This window comes from Dromiciops gliroides, chromosome 5, assembly GCF_019393635.1.
Source record: "Dromiciops gliroides isolate mDroGli1 chromosome 5, mDroGli1.pri, whole genome shotgun sequence".
NCBI classification, from domain to species: domain Eukaryota; kingdom Metazoa; phylum Chordata; class Mammalia; order Microbiotheria; family Microbiotheriidae; genus Dromiciops; species Dromiciops gliroides.
This window is the reverse complement of record NC_057865.1, coordinates 293,514,115-293,541,697: the sequence shown is the minus strand read 5'-3', so window position 1 is coordinate 293,541,697 and position 27,583 is coordinate 293,514,115. Positions and strand designations below refer to the sequence as shown.

The following is a 27,583-nucleotide window of genomic DNA, read 5'->3' as shown; positions in this document are numbered from 1 at the left end:
GCACTGAACACCTCAGAGCAGCCGCCTTTGGGAAAGAGAGGCACTCCTTCTCCTCCTCCAGCTCAGCATGGCCTTCAGATTCCTTGGTCTCATCCTACTCCCATGGACCCTTCAGCCAGGAGGTGAGTGTTGCCCTTTGTCTTCCTACCTTCTCCTGCTCTATTGCATCACAATTATTTTCATCCAGCTCCCCCACCCCCTACCTCTCCTTCTGGGGCTTTATTCACCTTAGGGATTAACTCAGAGGCCTTCTCTCACTTGACAGATGAGAAGCCTGAGACCCAGAGAGGGTTCAATAACTTGCCCGAGGTCACTCCAGAACCCAGGATTTTGTATGAGTTAGTAGAAAGAGGCCCTTGAGTGACATAATTGGACCCATGCTTCAGGAAATGCTAGCCCAGGACACAACATTCAGTGTATCTCTTTTGCTTGGAATGTGATTCTTAGCTCACGTTGCTCAAAATTGGCATGTTTACCATCAACGCTTTTGCGAGGCTCTCCTGGTACAGACGATAACAGAGCTTAGAGCTCCTGGCTCTGCTCTCCTCCACCGGCACCCGACTTGAACAAGGGATTTCGTAACTGTCACCTTCTGTAAATAAAAGCAGACTGACATTTCCCCCATTGCACCAAGAGTTAATGTGACTGGAGAAATTCCACTTGCACAAGGCCTGGAAACAAAACATGGTCACGAGAACCCCTTAAGGGTTCCGGACTCTCAGAAATGACTCCAGGATCAGAGACCCAAGCTTCAGGACTGGATTTTATATTTCCCATGTGCTAGGTAGGCCCCAATTCAGATATTTACCAGAAGATAGAGCCTGGCCACTGTTTGGTATTTCCTCACCCAGCCTAACCTGTGACCCCATTCTGATTTCTTCTGGTGTCATCTTTCCCCTGCCTGCCCCCATCCCCACCTCCTGACCTCACAAAGCACTTTGTTCTTGCTTTCCAGTTTATGTTCTTTTTTTCAAAATTAAATTTTTTAATTGATGAAAATCTACCTTTTTCTCTCTCCTAACTCCCTCTAACTCCCATGGAGAAAGAAAGAAAAGCAAACCCCTTGTTACAAACACCTATAGCCAAGCAAAATAAATTCCCAGGTTGGTTGTGTCCAAAGAACCCCAAACATCTCAATCTGCCCTGAATCCTTTCCCTCTCTGTCAGGTCTCTCAGGAGGTGGGCTGCATGAATTATCATGAGTCCTCTGGAATCTTGGATGAGCATTACCCTGATCAGGGCTCCCAAATCTTTCAGAGTGGTTAGTCTTTGCTGTTGTTTTTGCATAAATTGTTCTCCTGGTTCTGCTCACCTCACTCTGCATCCATCCATCCATACAAGTCTTCCCAGCTTTTCTGAAACCACTCCCTTCATCATTTCTTTTTTAAAATATATTTTACGGGAGCAGCTAGGTGGCATAGTGGATAAAGCACTGGCCTTGGATTCAGGAGGACCTGAGTTCAAATCTGGCCTCAGACACTTGATACTTACTGGCTGTGTGACCCTGAGCAAGTCACTTAACCCCCATTGCCCCACCCAAAAAATAAATAAATAAATAAATAAATAAATAAATATATATCACATTTTATTTTTTCCAACTACATGCTAAAACAATTTTAACATTGCTTAAAAACATTTTTTAGTTCCAAATTCTCTTCTTTGGGGCAGCTAGGTGGCTCAGTAGATAAAACATCAACACTAGATTCAGGGGGACCTGAATTCAAATCTGGCCTCAGACACTTGACACTTACTACCTGTGTGACCCTGGGCAAGTTACTTAACCCCAACTGCCTCACCAAAAAACAACAGAGGCAGCTAGGTGGCACAGTGGATAGAGCACCGGCCCTGGAGTCAGGAGGACCTGAGTTCAAATCCAGCCTCAGACACTTAACACTTACTAGCTGTGTGACCCTGGGCAAGTCACTTAACCCCAATTGCCTCACCAAAAAAAAAAAAAAGAGCTGCTAAACAACAACAACAACAACAACAACAACAACAACAATTCTCTCCTCTCCCTCCTTCCCCAAGCAATTTGATAGAGGTTATATGTGTATAGTCATATAAAACTTATTTCCATATTAGTCATGTTGTGAAAGAAAACAGACCAAAAACCCAAGAAAAATGAACTTTTAAAAATGTATGCTTCAAGGGGCAGCTAGGTGGTGCAGTGGATAGAGCACCGGCCCTGGAGTCAGGAGGACCTGAGTTCAAATCCGGCCTCAGACACTTAACCCTTACTAGCTGTGTGACCCTGGGCAAGTCACTTAACCCCAATTGCCTCACTAAAAAATAAATAAATAAATAAAATAAATGTATGCTTCAATCTGCATTCAAACTCCATAGTTCTTTCTCTTTCACAGCCCCGATAAGTCTGTGGCTGCGAGGAGAAGAAGCTAGCATACATCTAGTGAGTGCAGTAGTAAGGGGTGGGGAACCTAGGAGTTGTGGACACTTGTAGAAGAGCAGAGTCCCTGATTTCAGTCAGAGGACAGTTGTAGTTTGTAGCCACCCAGAGGGACAGCAGAGAGAAAGATAATTATGGGACAACATGGCTGGGGTTCTAGCCATGGTTTAGGAGTGAAGAAGACAGCCCAGCATGGACCCTGAGACAGACCTCAGAAAATAAATGCTAAAAACAAAATAAACCAAAAATAAATAAATGAAGATGAGCAAGCAAAGGAGAAGGAACCCAACCCTAGATAGTTACTATGGGGTTAGAGAAGATGTGGGTTCATATTCAGAGGAAGATAATGGAGCTAAAAAAAGCCAGTCCTTTTTCTTTTATTTTTTAATCATAAAAGTGTTTTATTGGGGGGCGGCTAGGTGGCACAGTGGATAAAGCACTGGCCCTGGATTCAGGAGTACCTGAGTTCAAATCTGGCCTCAGACACTTGACACTTACCAGCTGTGTGACCCTGGGCAAGTCACTTAACCCCCATTGCCCCGCAAAAAAAAAAAAAAAAGTGTTTTATTATTTTCCAGTTACGTGTAAAAATAGTTTTCAACATTTGTTTTCATAAGATTTTGAGTTCCAAAGTTTTCTCCCTCCCTCTCTCCCTTCCTTTTCCCTTCCCCAAGGCAGAAAGAAATCCAATGTAGGTTATATGTGTACAATCACATTAAACATATCTCTGCATTAGTCATGTTGTGAAAGAAGAATCAGAACAAAAGGGGAAAAACTCAAAAAAGAAAAACAACGACAACAACAAAGTAGAAACAGCATGGTTCAATCTGCATTCAGAATCCACAGTTCTTTTTTTTTGGATGTGGAGAACATTTTCCATCATGAGTTCTTTGGAATTGTCTGGGATCATTGCACTGCTGAGAAGAGCCAAGCCTTTCACAGTTGATCACTGCACAATGTTGCTGTTACTGTGTACAATGTTCTCCTGGTTCTGCTCACTTCACTCAGTATCAGTCCACTTAAGTCTTTCCAGGTTTTTCTGAAATCTGCCTGCTCATCATTTCTTACAGCACAATAGTATTCCATTACATTCATATACCACAACTTGTTCAGTCATTCCCCAATTGATGGGCATCTCCTCAGTTTCCAGTTCTTTGCCACCACAAAGAGAGCTGCTATAAATATTTTTGTACATGTGGGTCCTTTTCCCTTTTCTATGATCTCTTTGGGATATAGATCTAATAGTGGTATTACCAGGTCAAAGGGTATGCACAGTCCCATAGCCCTTTGGGGATAGTTCCAAATTGCTCTTCAGAATGTTTGGATCAGTTCACAACTCCACCAACAATGCATTGGTGTTCCAATTTTCCCACAGCTTCTCCAACATTTATTATTTTCCTTTTTTTGGTCATATTAATCAATCTGATAGGCATGAGGGGTACCTCAGAGTTGTTTTCATTTGCATTTTTCTAATCAATAGTGATTTAGAGCATTTTTTCATATGTCAATAGATAGCTTTGATTTCTTCATCTGAAAACTGCCTGTTCATATCCTTTGACCATTTCTCAATTGGGAAAAAGCCACTCCTTTTTCAATGAGAAATGCCAAATGGTCCCAAACACAAAAAGACTTCTTGGAAGAAATTAAAAGGGACCTTAAAAACCAAATAAGAGAGATTGAGAAAAAATTAGGGGAAAATAATAAGAGCAATCCATGAAAATCAAGAAAATTATGAATAGAAAGTCACCCAACTTGAAATAGAGAACCAAAAACTTAAGGAAGAAAATAATTCTTTGAGGGGCAGCTAGGTGGCTCAGTAGATAGAGCACTGGCCCTGGATTCAGGAGGACCTGAGTTCAAATCTGACCTCAGACACTTAACAATTAGTAGCTGTGTGACCCTGAGCAAGTCACTTAACCCCAATTGCCTCACCAAAACAAAACAAAAAAATAAAATAATTCCTTGAAAACTAGAATTTGGCAAGGGGAAGATAAAGATGTTCTAAGACAAGGAAAAAAATCATATAACAAAACCAAAAGAATGAAAAAAATAGAAGAAAAGGTGAAACATCTCATCAGAAAAACAACTGATCTGGGGAACAGATTGAGGATAAATAATATAAGAATAATCAAACTACCTGAAAATTACAATTAAAAAACCAATCTTGATACAATATTACAAGAAACTATCGGAGCAGCTAGGTGGCTCAGTGGATAGAGCACCGGCCCTGGATTCAGGAGGACCTGAGTTCAAATCCAGCCTTAGACACTTGACACTTACTAGCTGTGTGACCCTGGTCAAGTCACTTAACCCCAATTGCCTCACCAAAAAATAAACAAACAAACAAACAAAAAAAGAAACTATCAAGGAAAATTGCCATGAGTTCTACAACAAGAAGGCAAAGCAGAAATAGAAAAAATTCACTGATCACCACCTGAAAGAGATCCCAGGAGAAAAACCTACAAGAATATCATTGTTAAATGTCAAAGCTCCCAGGTTAAGGAGAAAATATTGGAAGAAACAAGAAAAAAAAAGTAAATATCATGAAACTACAGTAAGGATTACACAAGATGTAGCAGCTACTACATTGAATAACTATAGGTCTTGGAATATTGTATTCCATAGAACAAAAGAACTGGGGTTATGGGGTAATTTACTCAGCAAAGTTAAGTATATTCATGAATTTTTTTTAAAAATGGACACTTAATTAATTGAAAGACATTCAGGTTTTTGTGAGAAAAGACTCAGAACTTTTTTTTAAAAATGATAAACATTTTTATTTATAGTTCTGAGTTTTAAATGTTATTCCTCCTTTCCTCCCTCCCCTCCCTGAGGTGGCAAGCGATCAGATAGGGGTTATACATGTGCAATTAAGTAAAACATTACCATATTAGTATTTTTTAAAAGAAAATTTGTTTAAAATTTTTAAAAGTTGTTTTAAAAGTTTAAAATATTTTAATTTTTGAAAAAAATTTAAATACTATTTTAAAAAAGAGTTGCTATAAATATTTTTGTGCATTCTTAGAGTAAATTTTGCTTATTCTTCTTATTCCCCATCTCCCTTCTCCCCTGTGCCTCCTCTTTCTATGTTTAGTATTTTTGTATCCAACTGTGGGTGAGTGTGTGTGTGTGTGTGTGTGCACATACTCACTCTTCCCTCCTTTGACAGGTTCAGATGAGAACAAGGCTCAAGTATCAGCTGCTCCTCCCACTCCTCTTTCTTCTTTGTATGAATTTCTATATCTACACCTGAATTGTGTGAAGTAATTTTCCCCATTCTTTCTCACCTCCTTTACATCCCTCTTTTAAGGTCATCAGAACATAACAGAGTCAGTCCCAGGCACTCTCTCTCTGATGCCTGATGATAACAGGGGTCTGAGAGGACACACATATCATCTCCCCATGTTAGCACGATGTAAACAGCTCATGCTTGTTTGATGCCTTATGGTTGCTCCCCCATATTTTCCTTTTGGGGTTTCTCTTGACACCTGTACTGGCACTTCAAAGTTTCTCTACCCTACAATTCTTTTTTTTTTTAAATCAGGAATGCTTGGAAGTCCTCCATTTCGTTAATGATCCACTTATTGCCTGGTAGGATTTTACTCAGTTTTGCAGAGTAAGTTATTCTTGGTCATCAGCCCATAACTTTTGTCTTCTGGAATATCATATTCCAAACTCTCTCTACTCCTTTATAGTTGGTGGGTGCTAAAAACAAATAAACAAACAAAACAAAACATCACATAGCACTTTGTCCGGGAATTGGGAGGCCTGAATTAAAATCCAGAGTCTGACACATTAAAAAAAAAAAGGTTTTAAAAAATATTATGAACTTATCGGGGGCAGCTAGGTGGCACAGTGGATAAAGCACTGGCCCTGGATTCAGGAGGACCTGAGTTCAAATGTGGCCTCAGACACTTGACACTTACTAGCTGTATGACCCTGGACAAGTCACTTGACTTCGATGCCCCACAAAACAACAAAACCCCAATATGTAAAATTATGAACTTATCAATTAATCATAATAGTAATAGTTAATATTTATATAGCATTTACTATGTAGTAAGCACTTTACAATTATTATTTCATTCAGTCTGCACAATAATCCTGGGAGATAGCTGCTCTTATCCCCATTTTAGAGATGAGGAAACAGGGTCAAACAGAGTTAAGTGATTTGCTCAGGGTCACACCGCTATTAAGTGTCCACAGCTGGATATGAACTTGGTTCTTCCTCACCTCAGGCTTCCAATTAGCAATTATTGGGGCAGCTAGGTGGCGCAGTGCATAGAGCACCGGCCCTGAATTCAGGAGGACCTGAGTTCATATTTGCCCTCAGACATTTAACACTTACTAGCTGTGTGACCCTGGGCGAGTCACTTAACTCCAATTGCCTCACCCCCCCCAAAAAAAAACAAACAAACCCCGAACAATTATCAACAAAGGAATATTTCAATACATGTAAAAATAAGAAAGAAACTTGCATAAGAAACTGTGACCTTATTAATTTCCATTCAACAAGTATTTATTAATTACCTACTATGCTACCCCTTGTGTTTGACTTGGGACTCAAGGACAAAAAAAATGAAACAGGCCTGCCCTCAAGGAGTTTACATTCTACTGGGGAGGTAGAAGGTGAACTCTCTGCATTTTTATTGGCTGTCCCCCATGTCTGAAATTCTCTCTGCCTTGTTTCTGAGTCCTGCCTTCTCAATCCTCCTCAATGCAAGCAGGTTTTCTGTAGTGATTACCTCTCATTTGTCCTGTCTATAGCTTGTTTATACAGAGACTGGGAGCTCCTCGGGGGCAGGAATTGTCATTTGTCTTTCTTTGTATCTACAGCTCTTAGCACAGTTCATGGACCATAGTAAGAACTTAATACATGCTTGTTGACACAGAGAAGGAATGCAAAATGAATAATGTATTCTATGTCATTTACTAGTTTCCTTCTCTCTAAAAAGAGACAGTTGGACGGGCAGCTAAGTGGTGCAGTAGATAAAACACCGGACTTGAGTTCAAATCTAGCCTCAGACACTTGACACTTACTAGCTGTGTGATCCTGGGCAAGTCACTTGACCCTCATTGCCCCCCCCCCTCAAAAAAAAGACAGTTGGGTGATACCATAGGCAAATTAGGAAAGGAAGAGTTTGCTTATCAGATCTATGAAGAGGGGAAGAATTTATGATCAGAGATAGGAACATTATGAAATGCAAAATGCAAAATTTTGATTATATTAAACTAAAACTAAACTAAAACTTAAACTAAAAAAAAAATTGCACAAACAAAACCAATGCAACCAAGTTTAGAAGGAAAGCAGAAAACTGGGAAATAATTTTTACAGCCAGTGTTTCTGATAAAGACCTCATTTCTCAAATATATAGAGAACTGAATCAAATTTCTAAGACTATAAGTCATTCCTCAGTTGATAAGTGGTCAAAGGATATGAACAGTTTTCAGATGAAGAAATTAAATGCTCTAAATCACTATTGATTAGAAAAATGCAAATTAAAACAACTCTGAGGTACAACCTCACACTTTTCCAATTGGCTAATATGACAAAAAGGAAAATGATAAATATTGGAGAAGATGTGGGAAAATTGGAGCACTAATACATTGTTGGTAGAGTTGTGAACTGATCCAACCATTCTGGAGAACAATTCAGAACTATGCCCAAAGGGATATGGGACTAGATCTGTATCCCAAAGAGATAAATAAAAAGGGGAAAGGACCCACGTGTACAAGAATATTTCTAGCTGTTCTTTTTGTGGTGGTAAAGAATTGGAAATTGAGGGGATGTCCATCAATTGGGTAATGGCTGAACAAGTTGTGGTATGTGAATTAAATGGAATACTATTGTGTTGTAAGAAATTATGAGGAGGCAGCTAGGTGGCCCAGTGGATAAAGCACTGTCCCTGGATTCAGGAAGACCTGAGTTCAAATCTAGCTTCAGACACTTGACACTTATTAGCTGTGTGACCTTGGGCAAGTCACTTAACCCTCATTGCCCCGCACAGATTTTTTAAAAAAAGAAAGAAATGATGAGTGGGCAGATATCAGAAAAAGCTGGAAAAACATAAGTGTACTGATGCTGAGTGAAGTGAGCAGAACCAGAAGAACAGTGTACACAGTAACAGCAACATTTTGTGATGATCAACTTTGATAGACTTAGTTCTTCTCAGCAATACAGTGATCCAAGCCAATTCCAAAAGAGTCATGATGGAAAATGCTCTCCACATCCAGAGAAAAGAACTGTGGGGTTTGAATGCAGATCAAAGAATACTGTTTTCACTTTTTGGGGTTGTTTTTTGTTTTTTTTTCTTTCTCATGATTTTCCCCTTTTGTTCTGATTCTACTTTCACAACATGATGAATGTGGAAATGTTTAACATGATTGTGTCACATAACATAAAAGAGAGAAAGAGTTGGACTCCCTTACAAGCCTAGACTTATGATCCCACGACCCTAGCTGCATGTCTCAGCCTCACTTTCCTCATGTGTAAAGTGGGGATGATAATCTCTGCATTGCTGACTCCGCAGAGCTGTTGTCAGGAAGGAATCTTGCTGGCCCTAGGTCAAGGCAACAAACAGGTATTTATTAAGCTCTTACTTTATGCCAGGCAGGCTCTGTACTAAGCAGCATCTTAATTGCAGTTGATAGAATTAGTGTACCTCTCATCGAGCATTCCTCTATGCTGAAGTTAACTGGGAATGGTTCTTATATCAATAGAACAGCAGGCTTTCTTTACCACCACTTCCCTACCTGCCCCTGTCTTCATTTCTCTTCATCCACGCGTTCCTTCCCTGCTGCCTACAGACACACGCAGCCCTCCCTCGTCCTTAAAAGCCCTTCCCTTCATCTTCCACGGCCTTCTCATCCAGTCCCTGCCTTCCTACGGGTTCTCTCTCTCCTCCCCTTCTTTCACAGCCAAACTCTGAGAAAGAGGCATCTCCTGGTGCCGCTAACCCTGGCAGTCTGCCCTGCCGTCCTGCTCCTCCCCTGAAACTGCCCTCCCTGAGGGCACTCACCTGCCCATGGAACCCTCCTTTCTTGACCCTCACAGTCCTTGACCAGGCTGACCACCCTCTTCTTCTGGACATTTTCTTCCCTCTGGATTGGTTTTATTTTAAGAGAAAGCTACTCTATCCTGGGTCTCCTTTTGCCTGTCTGGCCACCGCTTCTCAGCCTCTTTTGCAGGGTCAGCTTCCTTCTCCTCCCCTCTGGGTGACAGTGTTCCCCAAAGCCTCTGACCTCAGCCTTCTCTTTTCTCCCTACACTCCTCTGTGTACACATTGTTCTCCCTTCTTCCCAGTAAAATGTAATTTGGCATGTAATTGGAGCTGAACAAATGTTTATTGAATGAATGAATGAATCTCATTTTCTCCCATGGGTTCAGTTGTCATCTCTGTGGGGAGGGAATGAATGAATGAAGCATTTATTAAGTACTTACTGTCTGTAAAACACTCTCAAAGAGAAAAATAAGACAGTCCCTGCTCTCAGGGAGCTACCGTTCTAATGGGGGAGACAGCACCTATGGAAAGTTTCTGCTGCAAGTTGGATGAAGGAGTCCGCTGGTCCTTTGGATACAGCAGCAGCATGGTGCATGGATAGGACAGTCTCTTCCGCCAGACTGCCTTCGCCTTTTCCCAGCTGTTTGGATCAAACACTGAGTCCTCACCCCAAGAGTATTCATTTTGGCCATACATACACAGACACATATGTAAACTTCCTGGTATCTATCCTCCAGCACCAGACACTTAATAAATTCTTGTTTATTGATTGTTAGCCTGGAAGTCAGAAGAGGCAAGTTTGGATTCCGGCTTTCCCCCTAATGTTTCTGTGACTTTGGGCATGTCTTTCTCCCTTTCCAGCCCTCAGTATCCTCATCTGTAAAGTGAAAATGATCCAAGGTGGCTTCTAGCTCGAAATTCTATCATTTCTAGTCAATCAATCAGCAAGACTTCATCGAGGCATCAGGGGCTGTTTGTGTTCTCAAGGAGCCTACATTGGACTAGGGGGAGGCAATACATGGAGGGAATGATGGCTAAGAAGGGAACTTTGAAAAAAAAAGGGAACTTTGCTCTGAGGAGTCACAAGTACTGTGGGTTAAGGTGCAGGCAGCAGATTGATTGGCTACTTCCACCTCCATCCATCCAAGCCTCTCATTGTATAGCGGGGGAAACTGAGGCACAGAGAAGAAAAAGTCATTTGCCCCCAGCTATAGGGAGAGGAAGGCATGGAGCCAGGATTGGGGAACAGGATTTGAACCCAGATCAAAGGATCACAGATTTAGAGCAGAAGGGCAACACAGAAGTCATCTAATCCAACTCCTTAGCATTTTGGACAAGGAAATCAAGGCCCAGAAAAATGGAGTGACTCGATCTAGATCACATGACCAGGAAGTGGCAGAGCTGACACGTTACCCCAGTTCTCTAGTCTTGCTCCTCTAGTACCTCAATATTCCAGTACCCCAATTCTCTAGTATCCTAGTATTCTAGTACCTCAGTAGCCTAGTAGCCTAGTACCTTTGTACTCCAGTAGCCTACTACCCTTGTACCCCAATACTCCAGTATCCTAGTACTCTAGTACCCCCAAACCCCAGTACTTAGCACCCTGGTACCCCCGTATCCCAGTCCCCTGATGCCCCAGTACTCTAGCACCCCAGTACTCCTGTACTCTAGCAGTCATCATCCGGGTGGGTCTTTGTGAAACTGAACTGCAGCAAGGTGCAGTCGCCCAGCCCCCTGCACAGGCATGGCCCCCACATGCCAGCATCTTAAGTGGAGAACTTTTTTTTAAAAAATGATCCGGGGCCTGACTTGCCTAGATTGGCTGTCAGTATTGATTGAATCCATCAGATAACATCCCATCCCTTGACATTTCAGAGCCCTTGCCGATGCATCAAAGCGCCAAGGTCACTTCTGTCCCACGTTCCAAGCAGCGAGAGCCCTGAGCCCAGATCATGAATTTACATGCTTCTGACCCGGTGGCCTTAAAATAATGACTTCAGGAAGAACCTGGGGAGAGCAGAAGCTTATTTTTTATAGATTTCCCCCAAATCTTAAAGACCAGATTAATTACAGCGGCCAAGCTCATCCACTTCCACAGGATACCTTGGGGTCTCGTGGGGTCAGGTCCCAGGAAGGTGAGTTGCAGGTTCTTTGCCAAGACAGGATGAGGAGGGGGCTGGGCCAAGTCCCAAAGAGACCTGCTATTCCATCTGCTGGTGAGCAGACCTCACATATCCCCTCATTTCCTTGGAAGGGTTGTGTGAAAAGAACTTAAAAACAGTTAAAGCATCCTGTAAGTTAGAGTTCACACCACAGCTTCAGAGGATCCTATTGCAAGAGTGGAAAAGACCTCAGAGGTCGTAGAGTCCAATCCCCTCACTTTACAGATGGAGAAACTAAGACCCATAGAGGTTAAGTGACTTGCCCAAAGCAGCACCACGGAATCATGGGATTTAGAACTAGAGGGATTTCCAAGTCAGGTAGTGCAAGACCTTAATTTTAAAGATGAGAAAACAAGCCCTGGGAATGTTTTAGCAAGTGCCACCCTAATCCACCTTCCACTGCTGAGTGGAAGGACCTCTAGGTGAAAAGCCCCGTTAGGATTTTAATACCCATCAGCTGGGTTGCCCTGCGCAAAACATTGAACTTCTTGGTGTTCTGGGTAATTAAGACAGAAGGTGCCGAGCAGTTGCGGAGTTTTCACCCTGGGAGCCCCTCACCGAAATGAAATCTGGGCCAAACCCTGAAACGACAAGGAAGTCTGCCCAGTTCTGGGAAGACAGCCAGGAAATCCAAGTCTCTGCCCTGAAGGAGCTTCTGCTGGGGCGGGGGACACAACCTGCACGTGGGGAAGGAAATGCAAAGTAACTTCAAGATGGAGAGAGAGCGAACCCCTGGGGATCAATCAGTCAATTAGCAAGCATTTATGAAGCACCTATTTGGGCTAGCTCTGTGCTGGGTGCGAGGGATACAAAGAGAAAAGTGAAATACATCCTGCCCTTAGGGACCTACCTTCTATCATCTACATAGATACAGTGTGTGCACATGTGGTACATGGATAAGGATATACAAAATACACAAAGGTATATGCATTATGTCTTCACAGATATATAGAAATATACCTATAAATCCACATCTAGAAACATATACATATTTAAATATAAACATGAACAGAAATATAAACATACATATACACATATATTTATACAGAAATATAAATACGTATGTATATGTGTGTATCTACACAGATACAGACATATAGATACAGGCGGCACAGTGGATAGAGTGCTGGCCCAAGAATCAGAAGGACCTGAGTTCAAATCCAGCCTTAGACAATTACTAACTGTGTGACCTTGAGCAAGTCCCTTCTTCACCCTGTCTGTCTCAGTTTCCTCATCTGTCAAATAAGCTGGGGAAGGAAAAGGCCAATCGCTCCAGTATCTCCGCCAAGAAAACCCCAAATGGAGTGGTGAAGAGTCAGATGCGACAGAAACAACTGAAGAAGAATGACATACACACATACATTTGGCACAGAGGAGTTGCCATCAGTATCGAGGAAGGGTCTTCCCACATCAGGGGCTTTCCATGCCATTGGTGGCAGAGTAGTTGTTCATCTTTATCAATGAGGAATTTCATTCTTCACCATGGTAGGGGGAGCTTCCAGTGCTCAACTTCCCTTCAGTAGTACAGATCAGCCATTCCCCTGCAGCCTAAGTCTTGGGTCTACAACAGATACCTAGGAGAAGGGAGGATTCACCCATTCTGCCTCCCCCTCCCCCCAAGGTTGGGTATGGACAGAGCTCCAGAAGCTACCAGGCCCTTCTGGACTCAGGAGTCACCCTTCATGGCTCTTTCCTTCTTTCCTCACCCCAGGAGGCCAGACTTTGAAACAACTCGGACCCCCAATCCTGGTGACCTTGGCCCACCATCACCTTCCCTTGACTTGTGAGTTCACCTACCTCCACTCCCCGACCTTTGGGAGCTACGAGTTCAGATACTATCACATTGACCTCCAGGGCAGACAGAGCCCCCCCATCTTGACTGGCTGCAGTAAGACCCCTGGAGTCGAGAACCAGACCTACACCGAGCAGTGCCCATTCAACCTGACAGCGCTGCACAACTCTTCAGCTACGGGCACCTATTACTGCCAGGTGCAATGGTCTTCCCAGACGATGACGGGCAGGGGGACCTTTATCCTGGTCCTAGGTAAGTTGGCTTGGCTGGGCTGTCCTTTCCCCTGGGGTGGAGAGAACAGAAATCAGAGGCCCAGCATACTCTGGGCTGTGGGAGGGACCTTAGAGCTCACCGTAGTCCACTGCCCTCCCTTTACGGAAAGGAAAACTGAGGTCCATGGTGATACGTGGCTGAATGGGACTCAAACCCGGGGTCCTTGACTCCAAACCTTGACCTCCAGGCCTGGGCACAAGGAGGGTGCTCTCTGAACTTGAAGGTGCCACAGAAATCGGAGCTGTGCTGATTTTGCTTCAGGGGCCGAACAGGGCGTCCCAGAGTGGTCTGAGGGTTCCTCCCTCAACCCCTGCCTATCCACCCAGGCTCCAAAAGCGTCAAAGGGAGACCTGGGTTTAAATCCTACTTCCTAGCTGTGTGACCACAGATAGGTCATTCAATGGCTCTGAACGGCTTTGTCCTCCATAGAGTGGGCTTCATATCCTACCAGCTCCTTCCTTGAAGGAGTGTTGAAGGTCCCAGATGAGACCATGGGCACAGCGCTCTGCAGACCCTGAGGTGTGCCACAGATGTTAACTGCCCTTTTGTGAAGTGTCCCTGGGGCTTCAGCTGGCTGGGGAGAAGGGCAGCCTGCACCAGAGTGCTGAGACACGGAGTGACCCTCCCGGGGTCACTCAGCAAGGGTGCGGGGAGGCAGAATTGGAACTTGGGTCTTCCAGTCTCCAAGAGCTTCCCTGGAAACCTTGACCTGGGGAAGATGTGGGACTCTAGAGACATGGATTTGGCCCCGGGCAGACCCTGGACATCATCCAGCCCAGCCCCCACTGTTCATGGATGGGTGAGGCCCCAGGGAGGGTCCTGGAGCTAGTGACGAGCCAGGTCCAAACCCACAGCCCCAATTCCAACTCCCTGGCTCTTGCTGCCGTCCACCCGAACTTGGGTCCCAGAAGAAGCCGCCAGGCCAGATGACTCTGAGCAAAGAATTTAACCTCTCCAAAGTCACCCCAGAGCTCCCCAGATCAAGGATCTAGATTTCTCAGTGTTAAACAGGGCCAGTAGACAGGCCCCTTCCCACCTGGGCCACCCCCCTCCCCACCCCAGGGCCTTGGACCAGTTGCAAAGGAAGCTTGTGGCCAGCAGGACACCACTGCAGACACTGGGCTCTCTCAGGCCTCGGTCTCTTCTTCATTATGTCCACACAGATGCTGAATACAAAGAACCTCCGGAGGGGTCTAAGAAGCTTCTCCTCTTCACCCTCTTTGGCCTCCTGGCTGTGCTGAGCATCCTGGGAACAGGCCTGTTGCTCTGGAAGGCAAAGGCATGTCCTGGCCCCATGGGAATGAAGGCCCCGGGGGCAGGGGTGGGGGAAGATATGCCATCCCTATCATGGGCAGAACTGGAACCCCATGTCCCGGATGAGTTCTAAGCTTAGACCAGAAGGCTCAGGGCCTCTCTCCTTCTGAGTGGCTGCCGGCCATCATCAATCTCCTAGGTCCTGTGCCAGCTCCCCATTGCCAGGAAGGGGTGTGGGGGTGTCCAGAGGCAGCCTGCCTTTCCCTCCTCAGTTCCTCAAAGTTTGCAACCATGGGAGCTAAGAGGTGGTCCTTTCCTCATGGTCTTGTCACAGGGTTAGAGGAGACCTAGAATTGGAAGTGATATGAGAGGCCGTCTAGTACAACCCCTTAGAGCAGAGAGGGTCAGCTTGGGAAGGGGCCTTGGAACAGGGGATGGCAGAGCTGGGAGGGTTCTGAGAACAGGGGATGGCAGAGCTGAGAGGGACCTTAGAACAGGGGATGGCAGAGCTGGGAGGGGTCTGAGAACAGGGGATGGCAGAGCTGAGAGGGGCCTGAGAACAGGGGATGAAAGAGCTGAGAGGGACCTTAGAACAGGGGATGGCAGAGCTGAGAGGGACCTTAGAACAGGGGATGACAGAGCTGGGAGGGGTCTGAGAACAGGGGATGACAGAGCTGGGAGGGGTCTGAGAACAGGGGATGGCAGAGCTGGGAGGAGTCTGAGAACAGGGGATGGCAGAGCTGAGAGGGGTCTGAGAACAGGGGATGACAGAGCTGGGAGGGGTCTGAGAACAGGGGATGGCAGAGCTGGGAGGGGTCTGAGAACAGGGGATGGCAGAGCTGAGAGGGGTCTGAGAATAAGGGATATCTTACATTCTTCCAGGAAATGGACAAACACCAGACACACTCTCCATCCCAGAAGCTCCCTAAGGGCAGGGTCCAGGTCTTACCTCTAGTCTGTGTCTGCCCTAGCTCCAAGCACAGAACTCTGACCATACATGGGATGTTTGTAACAAATTCACCCTCTTGCTCTTCCCCTAAACAACCTCGCATATGCGGTCCTGGCCCCTGTTCCTTCCGATCTCAGCTCTGGGCCCAGCTGAGGTTCTGTGTTCTCTCATTTTTTTTTTTTAATTTTTAAATTAATTAATTAATTAAATTTTTTTAGTGAGGCAATTGGGGTTAAGTGACTTACCCAGGGTCACACAGCTAGTAAGTGTTAAGCGTCTGAGGCCGGATTTGAACTCAGGTACTCCTGACTCCAGGGCCGGTGCTCTATCCACTTCGCCATCTAGCTGCCCCTCTGTGTTCTCTTAATGGCCCATTCTGACCCTTCCAGGCACGACGGTTCTTCAGCCCAGGAATTACTTTGGGCATATTTTACACTGATTTCTCCGTGTGCTTATTACTTTTCCAGTGGGAAGTCTCATTTTGGTCCTCATAGGCCCCCGCACATAGCTCAGGGCTTGGCCACTAGCAGGTGCTTGGGAAATGTTCATTGGGATGAATGAAAGGAGTGTCTGGATCTCCTGGGGCCTTCTCTCAGGAGGGCCAGGGTGCACAGGCCTCCCACGGATGCCCTGCCCACCAAGCGCTGTTGGGATGAGTGGCCTTTGAGAAGTGAGGAGGCTCCCAGGGACTGAATGCCCCATTCTTCTGTCCCCGCAGAAACACAGGAGGTCTGCCAAGAAGCTCCTGAAGCAGAAAGACCTGAACCCAGCGAGGAGCTCAGCAGACCCCAACTCTGAGCGCTCAGGATCTCTATACACTGTGAGTCGATTATCCCTGTTTGGGCCTGACTATGCCTCCCTTCAGGTGGGCCCACTTGGAACAGGGGGCCAGCAGACCTGGGGCTGAGGCTTATGGGAGGGCCAACTGAAGATAGGCATAGGAATCTGTTGTGTTCCCTCACTTAGCAGGTGTAGGGTGCCATCACACGGCTACTGCTGAACAGAAAGAGGCAAGGGGAAGAACCCTGGCCTAGGAGACAGGAGCTCAGAACAGGGGATGGCAGGGCTGGGAAGGGCCTCAGAACAGGGGGTGGCAGGGCAGGGAGGGGCCTCAGAACAGGGGATGGCAGGGCTGGGAGGGGCCTCAGAACAGGGGATCTGGGCAGGGCTGGGAGGGGCCTCAGAACAGGGGGTGGCAGGGCTGGGAGGGCCTCAGAACAGGGGGTGGCAGGGCTGGGAGGGGCCTTGGGGATTGTGGGGCTCAGCCATGCATTCCTTGTGTGGTTTCTGTCTCCTCAGGAAGCAGGCTGATCTTGTTTGTAGCATAGCCCATAGTTTGTGATCCATAGGCTAATAATAACAGGTGTCATTTATCCAGTACTTGTGGATTTCTGAAGCACTTAGGTCATGTGTCATAGTGGTTAGAGCCCTGGGTTCAGAGTCAGGAAGGCCTGGGTTTGAATCCTGTCTCAGGTATGTCCTCTGTGAGCTCCTTCAAATCCAGACAAATTCACCCTGGCTTTTGAAAGGGACTTTGAGGGGCCTGCCTGAGGACAGAGGGACAAAGCCAGAGAAACTCATAAGAGACAAGCTGATCTGTAAACTCACTGAGGGCAAGCCCAGCCCTGCGCTTGGCACAGCACCTGGTACACAATAAGCACTTAATACATGTTTATTGACAGTTAATTGACTGACAATCTGAATTCAGCCTCCTAGTTCCCCCAGTGCAGAGCCAAGGGACCTGCACATAGTAGGCCCTTAAATTCTTGCAGTAGATTGCATTTCTCAGGAAGTGGCAGAAGCTCCCTGTGCCCTTGCAGTGACTGTGGACTGCCTTGTCGTCCTTGTTGAAAGAGGGAGTGTGGCGCATGGAAGGAGCTCTGCATTTAAGGTCACAGGCCCCGAGTTCAAATCCTGACTCCAACACATTGCCTTGGGGCTTTGAGCAAGTCCCTTCCCTGCTCTGAGCCACAATTTTCTGTAAATTTCTCCAAAATGAGGTGGGCAGGCCCTTCCAGTTCCAGATCCGAGATTCCTTCTGAGCCTCAGTTTCCTTATCTGTAAAATGAGGTGGTCGGACTAGATGGCTTCTACCTAACGTTCCTTCCAGCTCAGCACCCCAGGGGCAGGAGGGCAGCTGGGAGCTGGGGGCACACTCTGGGAGAGAAGGGGGAAGGACAGTTGGAATAACAATAGCTCGCTCTGAGAGGGCCATTCTTTGCACAGGAACCCAGTGAGGCCAGCAGAGTAAATGCCCCATTTTACTGGTGAGGAATCTAAAGCCCAGATTTGGTGCAGTGACTCACCCAGGGTCACACAGCTAGTAAGTGTCAAGTGTCAAGTGTCTGAGGCCAGATTTGAACTCAGGTACTCCTGAATCCGGGACCAGTGCTTTATCCACTGCGCCACCTAGCTGCCCCCAGTCACTTAGGATCTTAAAGACAGCTAGAAGAGACCTCTGCCAATAACCCTAGGAAACCAACCCAAACTCCGGCCTTCTTCTCAGTCGTTTAGGCTTGGGTTCAAAGTCCATCCCAAACTCTTACTAGCTTGGTGACCCTGGGCAAGTCACGCTTAACCTGTGTCTCCTGTTGTCAAATGTTGTGAGAATAACAGGAGATAATATTTGCAAACTGCTTGGCCAGACTCAGGCATTATGAATATTTGCTCTTGTTATTCCCCTCACTCACAAGTGGCCATCTCGGAGTCAGTTGCCCTCACGGAAGGTACCCGGGAGACACCTGCAGCTGCACTGACCATAAAATGGGGGTGCCATGGGGGGAGGAGAGAGGAGAGGACCCTCCCCCCCAGACGCCCTCCAGGAGCCCTGAGGGAACCCGGAGTGGGGATCAGCCCTTCTCCATGGTGCTGGAGTCCGATGCCTCACAAGAGGACAGGGAGATACTGCACCGTCAGTGCCCCAGAACTGGGCATCTCAGAGACACTGAGTCTCAGTCATTTCCTGGAAAGGAGAGACCCTCACTCTGCAGGCCACTGACTCAACCCAAGCAGCTGGAAATGTTCTTCATAAAAATTCAGGTCAAAACCTGAATTAAAACGCAGGTCTCCGAGGTCACCCCTGGTCCAACCCCTTCTCTCCAAGCTGCTAATTGGCCCCTTGCTCATCAGACCCTTAGCAGCTCCAGCCATTGGGCCCAGAGAAGGGGCTCTAGCCTCTACCCCCTGATGAAATCAGAACGTGCAGCAACCTTTAGGGCAGAAGCAGAGCCCGGGTGGGAAGTGGACGAGCCCGGAAGAGGCAAGAGCTTCAGGTGGCACAGACCTGGAGCTGGAAGGGACCTCAGGGTCATCTGGCCCCCCCTCTTTGTTTTATAAAGGAGGAAACTGAGGCCCAGGAAAGGGTCTTGCCGTGTGGCCGGTAAGAGAGCCAGGACCCAGGCTGCCTCAGACCCCCAGTGCCTCGCTCTCCCCACCTCAGTGGCCATCAGCCCTGTTCCCAGGTGCTTTGAAAGCCTGCCCGCATCGTACACTTTATTGCCCTGTGAGGCAGGCAGTGAGTGTGTTATTGCCCTGTGTCACAGGGGCAAGCCGAGGTTCAGAGAGGGCGCCGGGCTAGGGATTCCAGCCCAGGCCCAGGTTCCGCCTAGGGCGCGATACCGCTCCCTCGGTCCGAAGTTTATTGGAGGAAGGGGCATGCCTTCATCCCTGGGAGCCCCATTCCCCTCCTCAGCTGGGGATTCCGGCTCTCACCTCCTCTGCCTCCCGGCGCTGAGGACAAACCCAAGAGCACAACGGGAGCAGGAATGAGTTAGAATGGCCTTTCACTGCTGCTGTGAACCCACAGCCAAGGTGCCCCTCTGCCCCTTTATGGAGGGAGTGCTCCCTTCTTGGTCACACCTACAGCTGATGTGTCCTTCCCCTAACCATACTCCCACAATGCCCTGGATAGAAGGGCTGCTGACCGACATCATGCTGGGCTTCATCACCCCCTCCTTCCTTCAGACCCCGCACCCACTCAGCCTCTTCCCAGCTTCTATTTGTCTGGACTAGCCACCTGCTCCTGCAGCTGTCTTCCCCCTGCTCTTCTCCCTCCTCCTCCTCCTTCCTCCCCTGCTCTTCTTCTTCCTCCTCCTCCCCCTCCTTCTCCTCCTCTTCCTCCTTCCTCCTCCCCCTCCTCTTTCTCCTCCCTCCTCCCCTCCCCTCCTCCTCCCCCTTCTCCTTCTCCCTCCTCCTCCTCTTTTCCTTCTCCCCCTCCTCCTTCTCCCTCTCCCTCCTTCCCCTCCTCCTCCTTCCCCTCCTCCCCTCCTCTTCCTCTTCTTCCTCCTCTTTCTCCTCTTTCCCCTCCTCCCTCCCCTCCTCCCTCCCCCTCTCCCTCCTCTTCCTTTCTCTCCTCCTTTCCCCTCTCCTTCCCCCCAAGAGATCCTGCCTGCCTGTTACCAGAGAAACTACCTCCTTGGCAACCCACTCTCCTCCGTGTGACTGAGGCACAGGAGAAGTTCCCATCTCCCCTCAAGTTCGTCCCAGCATGCTGGTTCCACTGGATTGAAAGCGCTCCTGAGTTCCTGGGACGCTGTGTGGTGGGGGCAGCCTTGGCCAGTAGAGAAATCACGGGAATGACAGTCAAGAACCTGACCTGGCGTCCCTGCCTGTTTCCTCTTCTGTAAAACGAAGGCATTGGAGATGACCCCAAGGGCCCTTCTGTGCTCGATTCAGTCATTCCGGGTCTGGGTCCCCCACACCATCGAGCCAAAGCCAAGCGGCCAAGGAGGCTCAGGCACATTTGGGCCCCCGGGGCAGGAGTAGCGCTGCCTGGCCCGCCAGGGTGCGCTCACCCTTGGCCACCAGCAATGGACGGATTTCTTCAGCTGGTGGTCCTGCCTTATCAGCAGGCCATTGTTACCATGATTATCATGGCTCTCTCTCAGAGGAGCAATGCCTGCCGGGGACCCAGAGGGAGGGGGCTGTTAATAGAGGGACAGTAGCCCGGGATGACTCGCACTTGAGGAGAAACATCCACGAAGTCTTCAAGGATATGGGAGCAGAAAGGGCGCTGAGCTGCTCGCTTAGCGAGAGGGAAAGTGCCGTCCATTGCTGAAGGACCTACTGGTAGATCTCTGGGTGGTGGAGCCATTGGGGGTGCCCTACTGTGGATGCCCTAAGGTTGCACAGGGAGAAGAGTAACATAGGATGAGATGGGTGGTGACTTGTATGAGTGGAGCGACTGCCCCATGGAGGAATCCATGGGCCCAGCAAAATGGATTTATGGTTATCATGGTGGCATTATTCACAGGATGCCACGGCTGACAAATTCATTGAGTAAGGGCCAGCCCCCAGGTGAGGGAGTTCTCTGCATTCAGTTGGGGGTGTCCTTGGAAGATACACAAACAATCCGGACCCTTTCTCAGGCCTTTCTAAGATACTCCTAAATTCTGCCACACCCTCATAGCCTTCAGCAAGCCAAGCTGCCCCAAGCCATGATGAAGCACAGCCAGAGCCAGCTCTAGTGTCTGTCATGTACTGGCAAGCAGCAGGAGATGTGTAAATAGACCTTCAAATCAACTTTTAAGGCAAAATCTAGTCAAGGGGAGTAGGCAAAGACCCTAGGACACTAGACCTTCTGGACAGAGACCGCAGGACTCAGAGAGCCATTCTGAAATCCGTCTGCCAAGGGGTGAAGGCACCTAGGATAGGGCAGCCGAATGGGAGAAGGGAGATGCCAACCAATTGCTTCCCATTTTAAGTAATTATCTCTGACTGTTAGTAATTAAATAATTATCAGTGATTTCTATGACATTGAGAGAGCTAGGAGAGAGAGCTAGGTGGCCCAGTGGACAGAGCAATGGGTTTGGAATCAGGAAGACCTGAGTTCAAATCTGGCCTCAGACACTTACTACCCTTGTGACCTTGAGAAAATCACTTAACCCTGATTGCCTCAGTTTCCTCATCCGTAAAATGAGCTGGAGAAGGAAATGGCAAATTGCTCCAGCATCTCTCCCGAGAAAAACCCCAGATGGGGTGGTGAGGATTTGGATATGACTGAAATAACTGAACAACAATGAAACAGGCATAAGTGCTATCAGAGCCCTCCTAATTTAGCACCCTGAGACAAAGCCCTGATTGCCCCACCCTGGTTATGGCTCAGGGAGCTTGCATATATTCCCTAATCTAAAAAGCTGATCCAAGTTCAAGGTATTCTGTGCATCTGCTCCATACCTTCAAAGTGATACCTCTACTAATGCAGGTACTATTAGTGCTCAGAGAGAGTCATTGGGGATGCTTTGTTTGAAATTAAGGCACAAGGGGCAGCTAGGTGGCACAGTGGATAGAGCACCAGCCCTGGATTCAGGAGAACCTGAGTTCAAATCCGACCTCAGACACTTAACACTTACTAGCTGTGTGACCCTGGGCAAGTCACTTAACCCCAATTGCCTCACAAAAACAAAAAAAAACCCCCAAAAAACCCCGAAATTAAGGCACGGAGTGAATTAGTATGCTAGGAAAAGTAGCACCTGGATTCTCTCAGAGATTCCCCCCACCATGGGGAAAGATGGATATGGGCAGGGGACCTGCTTGGAAGGCACATTCCCAGGGAACAGTACCTGACATGCACTATCTCTTTGGCTCCTCAGTCAAAATCCTGGGAGGTAGAAACTGTGATTATCCCCATTTTTCAGTTGGGAAAACTGAGACTTAGATGAAATGACTTGCTGAGTGTTGAAAAAATATAGAGCATCCCAGGCAGGGTTTGAACCCAAGCTTCCTGACAGCATACTCTGAGCAGTGGGGTAGATGATGTCTAAAGTCTCTTCCTGGTTGAAATCTCATGGTTCTAAGGGCCGTTTAGCCACCAGTGAAGAATGGATTGGGGCAACTAGGTGATGCAGTGAATAGAACACCAGCCCTGGAGTCAGGAGGACCTGAGTTCAAATCTAATTTCAAACACTTGAAACTTACTAGCTGTGTGACTCTGGGCAAGTCACAACCCCAATTGCCTCAAAAAACAAAGAATGGGGGGCAGCTAGGTGGCGCAGTGGATAGAGCACTGGCTCTGGAATCAGGAGTACCTGAGTTCAAATCTGGCCTCAGACACTTAACACTTACTAGCTGTGTGACCCTGGGCAAGTCACTTAACCCCAATTGCCTCACTAAAAAAAAACCAACCAAACAAAAAAAAAAAAACCAAAGAATGGGTTGAAGTGAAGCCAAGGAGGGGCTGGAGGTGGGAAGATCTGGGTGGGATCCCTGGAAATGCCAAGCATCATTCCATGCTTTGTTGACTGTTGCCCCAGGCAGCCCGGGATGTGGGAACAACCTGCCCTGAGCTCAGGAGCCTGCACCTGGACAGTCTGAATGGATGCAGATGAACCTTGGGTTCTCTTTCTCCCCTCCCCTTCCCCCATTTCTTCCCTGCAGGCTCTTCAGCCCCACCTCTCAGAGGTCTATGATCACCTGCAGAATGACACCAGCACCCAGCTCTCTGAGTGGAGCCCACCTCTCCAGGTACGTCTTTGCATGAATCTGTGACTGTTCTGGAGCTGGGAAGAGGGCAGCAGCTACTGCCCATAACTCCGGGGAGTTAGCCTTTACCATGCCACTCCCCTCCTTCTTCCCAGGGTGCCTAGAGGAAGGGCTAGCCTAGGCTGCTGGAATGGTCTTTCTAAAGTGTCCCTTTAACTTAACTTAAAGCACCAGGCCCGGAGTCATGAAGACCCGAGTTCAAATTGGACCTCAGACATTTACTAATCGTGTGACCCTAGGCAAGTCACTTCACCTCTCTCTGCCTCAGTTTCTTCCCCTGTAAAATGGGGGTAATAATAGCACATCCCAGGGGGCAGCTAGGTGGTGCAGTGGATAGAGTACTGGCCCTGGAGTCAGGAGGACCTGAATTCAAATCTTGCCTCAGACACTTGACACTTACTAGCTGTGTGACCCTGGGCAAGGCACTTAACCCCAATTGCCTCACCAAAAATAAAATAATAATAATAATAATAATAATAATAATAATAATAGCACCTCCCAAGGATGTTGTGAACAGTATAGTAGGTGATTAATAAATGCTTGTTCCTTTCCACTCCCCCTTCTTCCCTGAAATGGTTGGGACAAGAATGTTCATCTAATGAGTAGTTATTAAACGCCTCCTGAGATCAGACAAAAAGGCTGGAGGCGTGACCGTCATCCCATCTCTCTCACTAGGACCTTACATGGTTCCCTTGCCCCCTGTGAGCCCCACTTTCTCATCTATAAAATAGGGTGATGGGAGAAGCTGTGCCTATCACCTTCCGTTATTTTGAGGCCCAGGTGAGACCAGAGGCTGCTCGGAAAAGAAAAGCCTCCGGCCAACAGCCGGTCCCTGAAGGCTCCTTGATCACGTGGGCGGCCCCTGCTCCCGGGCTCTGGCTGGATGAGGCACTCAGAGAGAATTGGGGCAGACTCGGCTCACGCTTCAACTCTAACCACACTACAAAGTCAAGCCTCCAGCGCTTTTATTCAGTCTTCTGTTGCAATTCCTAATTAGTGCTCAGAGGAGTCCCCTGTGCAAAGTACGATTTCCCCATTTCTGGGACAGGGAAGGTCAGAGCTGGAAGGGCCTCAGAACAGGGGGATGTTAGGGCAGGGAGGCAGTTTGATATAGTAGAACAAGCCATGGCTCTGGAGTCAAGATCCTGGGTTCAAATCCTGTCTCTGCTACTTACTTTGAGCAAATCATTTAATTCCCTCAGCCTCAGTTTCCCCTTTGTCCAATGAGGGGGTTGGCCTTTGAAGGTCCCTTCTGACTTGTGATCTGTGATCTAAGAGCACAGACTGTCCGAGTTGAGAGGGACCTCGCTAGTTCAGTAGCTCCCTTCTCCACTTGGGGTGAGGCGCCCCCGGCCACAGGGTCAGCTGAGGACAGGGCTAGGATTTCCATGGTAATCTCCAGGCTCCTAGAGTGTCAGGCTCATTTCACTAGCCTGTGGCTTCTCAAAGCAGGACTGGGTCGTTTTCATGGCTGCCCTCACAGCCGTGTGGATTCTAGACTGTAAGATGCATGAGGGCAGGGACCAGATCTTATCAAATTATTGTAGATCCCATGGAATCTTCCAAGTCTCTTCGATCCATAGGAGTAGGTGCTCAGTCAATGTATGTTGGTTGAATGAATGACTATTTGAAAGCAACAGTAATTCAACAAGCATCTATTCAATGCCTACTGTATACCCCATCATAGGGGTTCAAAGACAGTTGAGACAGTCCCTGCCCTCAGGAAGCTGCCAGTCTGATGGGGAGATGAAGATGGATATAAATTCATCTTTGTAGGAAACAAGGGTGGAACAGGGTACATGGATAAGAGAAACCTGAGGAACTTTTAGGATAAAGAGATGATTTCCTGATGAGGAAATGGGCTTTAAGGAGGAGATGGCACCTCAGTTGTACCTCTAGTCCAACCCCCTAATTTTAGGGGTGAGATAATTGAGGCCCAGAGGGTTTAAGTGATTGGTGCAAATCCGCATGGTGAGTGTCAGAAATGGGATCCAAGGCTGGACCTGGGACAATGCGCTATCCTCAGTAAGACGGAGACCTTGGAAGGAGGGTCAAGTTCAGAAATAAAGGTGGTTTCAGTTTGGAACACGTTGGGTCCTCCCCATGAAGATGTCCATCACAGTCGAAAATTGTCTGGAATTAGAACCCTAATTCCACTGGGCCTGGAATCAGGAAGACCTGAGTTCAAATCTAGACTTGGACACTTAGTAGCTGTGTGACCCTAGGCAAGTCCCATAACCTCTATTTGCCTCGGTTTCTTCATCTGTAAAATGGGGATAATAATACCACCTACTCCTCCCCCCCCCTGAGGTCATATTTGTACAGCACTTAGCACAGTACTCACCACCTATTAGTCGCTATAAAAATGTTGACGCTGAGGCAGTGCACCAGGCTTATGCCCACTTTACAGGTGAAGAAGCTGAGGCCCCAGAGAGATCCAGTCACTTGCTCAGGGTTACCTGGTGTAATTTGACTGCAGGGCTGGCAGTTTCTTCAGTGACTCATAGCCTCCCCCCGACTACCCTCTGCAAATCACTCCTTACCAGAGCCACATTTCAGCAGATTTTTGACAGTTTCCTAAAGTCATTCCATTTGGCAAATTAATATTTCTCCTGCTTTTTTTCATTGTTGTTGCTTATTTGGAAGAAACAGCATGAAAGGGGAACAGAAGAGCTTAATGCCATCTATGAAAATTTCTAAAGAAGGTGTCATCCTTGGCCCCACACCCGAGGAGATGACATCCCGTCAGTGCCCTGAGGCTCCGAGGCTACCATGTTGGGGATGGGATGTGAGCTGACCTTCCCCCCCGCCCCCGCTCCATGTGATGCTCCATGCATCCTGTTGTCCACCAGAAGTCGAGATGCTGCCACAGCTCAGTTGGGCTTTGAGTCCCCTCTGAAGACCCCTTCCCTCCTCCACTCTCCCTTCCCCTGCCCAGCTTCCCCACCCCACTGAGCAATCCCATGGCTTCTCCCACATCGACCTCAGGAGGCATCTAGATGGACAATCTCTTACCGTCTCATGCGGCTGTTTCCTACGCACAGCATTCTCTACCTCCCCCTTCCTCTGAGGTGGAGGTCAGGAGCTCTGGCTTCTGTTACTTACTGTGTGACTGTGAGCAAGTCACCTCACCTCTCTGAGCCTGATCATGCCTCTCTTGTGGGCTTTGTTCTGAGACAGCCTGGCGGGATGGTGAAAGTGACGGATCTGGTGTCCAGAGGAGCCTCGCCTGTGATACTCACTGTGTGACCACAGGCAGGTAGGTCACTTAACCTCTTTGAGGCTCATCTGCAAAAAAAGGAGTTTGGTTCAGCCGGCATCCGGGGTCCCCTTTGACCCTATATTTATTATTCTGTAACCAAATACGATAATGAATGCAAAAGTACCTTATAAACATAGGAGGTTTTATTAATAATACTAGTCCATTTGTCTAGAGTCACAAAGAACTGAAGCATATTGTTGTCATAAGGGTATGATCACTCTGATCACCGGTTCCTTTTTTTCCCTTGGGAACCATGATGTCCAGAGGCTTGTTACGTGAGGGTGTCATGTGAGAAGTCTAGAAGCAGCGGCAGGTTTTGAAAAGTGTTGGGAAAGATCTCCTAAAGGACAAGACGCTGGCTTGGGGCAGACACATGAGCCTGGGGCTGAGAGAAGTTAGCTGAGGAGAAATGGGAAGAAAATTTCTGCTGTGTCCGGAGTGCCTGGGAACAGCTAGGTAGTACAATGGATAGAGCACTGGTCCTGGAATCAGGAGGACCTGAGTTCAAATCACTAACTCTGTGATCCTGGGCAAGTCATTTAATCCTGTTTGCCTCAGTTTCCTTACCTGTAAAATGAGCTGGAGAAGGAAATGGCAAATCACCCCCCCCCAGTATCTTTGCCAAGAAAACACCAAAAAGGGTCATGGAGAATCGGACATAACTGCACGAGCCAGTATTCCAGTTGAGCCTAGATGTGAGTGACAGCCTGTGGTTCATTGATCCTGGGCTGAGCAGTGTTGATGAGCCTACAGTTCAATACTGGGTTTAGTTCCCTAGAGTGACAGTGAGTTTCCATAGCTCTTCTTGGTGAGTGACTGATATATCCCCTTCCTGCTGAGTTGGTGATATAGTATGATTAATCTGACACTGAGATTAGTGTTCTCTGGGAGACAAATGTGGGGGCAACAGAAATTTGGAAATGGGTGCCAAGAGCATTTCCTATCTGATTTAATTCCCTGTTGTTGTCGTCAAGTTATTCTGTTCCATTAAATGCCTTTGCTTTGAA

General features: G+C 47.5%; 1 protein-coding gene across 2 annotated transcripts; it reads left to right on the top strand.

The window, feature by feature from the left end:
• On the top strand, positions 1 to 27,583 carry NFAM1 (NFAT activating protein with ITAM motif 1). Of its 2 annotated transcripts, none has more exons than XM_043968208.1 (6): positions 1 to 122; positions 13,279 to 13,611; positions 14,796 to 14,911; positions 16,554 to 16,655; positions 23,210 to 23,296; positions 25,967 to 27,583. In XM_043968208.1, the coding sequence occupies exons 1-6, from the start codon at positions 68 to 70 to the stop codon at positions 26,012 to 26,014; spliced, it is 741 nt and encodes a 246-aa protein (XP_043824143.1). In that variant the 5' UTR covers positions 1 to 67; the 3' UTR covers positions 26,015 to 27,583. The 2 variants fall into 2 exon arrangements, with proteins under 2 accessions (XP_043824143.1, XP_043824142.1); XM_043968207.1 differs by having other exon boundaries at positions 25,961 to 27,583.

Coding starts and splice junctions, on each gene's coding strand:
- NFAM1 (XM_043968207.1), top strand. CDS start 68: ATGGCCTTCAGATTCCTTGGTCTCATCCTACTCCCATGGACCCTTCAG. Junction 123..13,278: donor ATGGACCCTTCAGCCAGGAG/GTGAGTGTTGCC, acceptor TCCTCACCCCAG/GAGGCCAGACTTTGAAACAA. Junction 13,612..14,795: donor GACCTTTATCCTGGTCCTAG/GTAAGTTGGCTT, acceptor ATGTCCACACAG/ATGCTGAATACAAAGAACCT.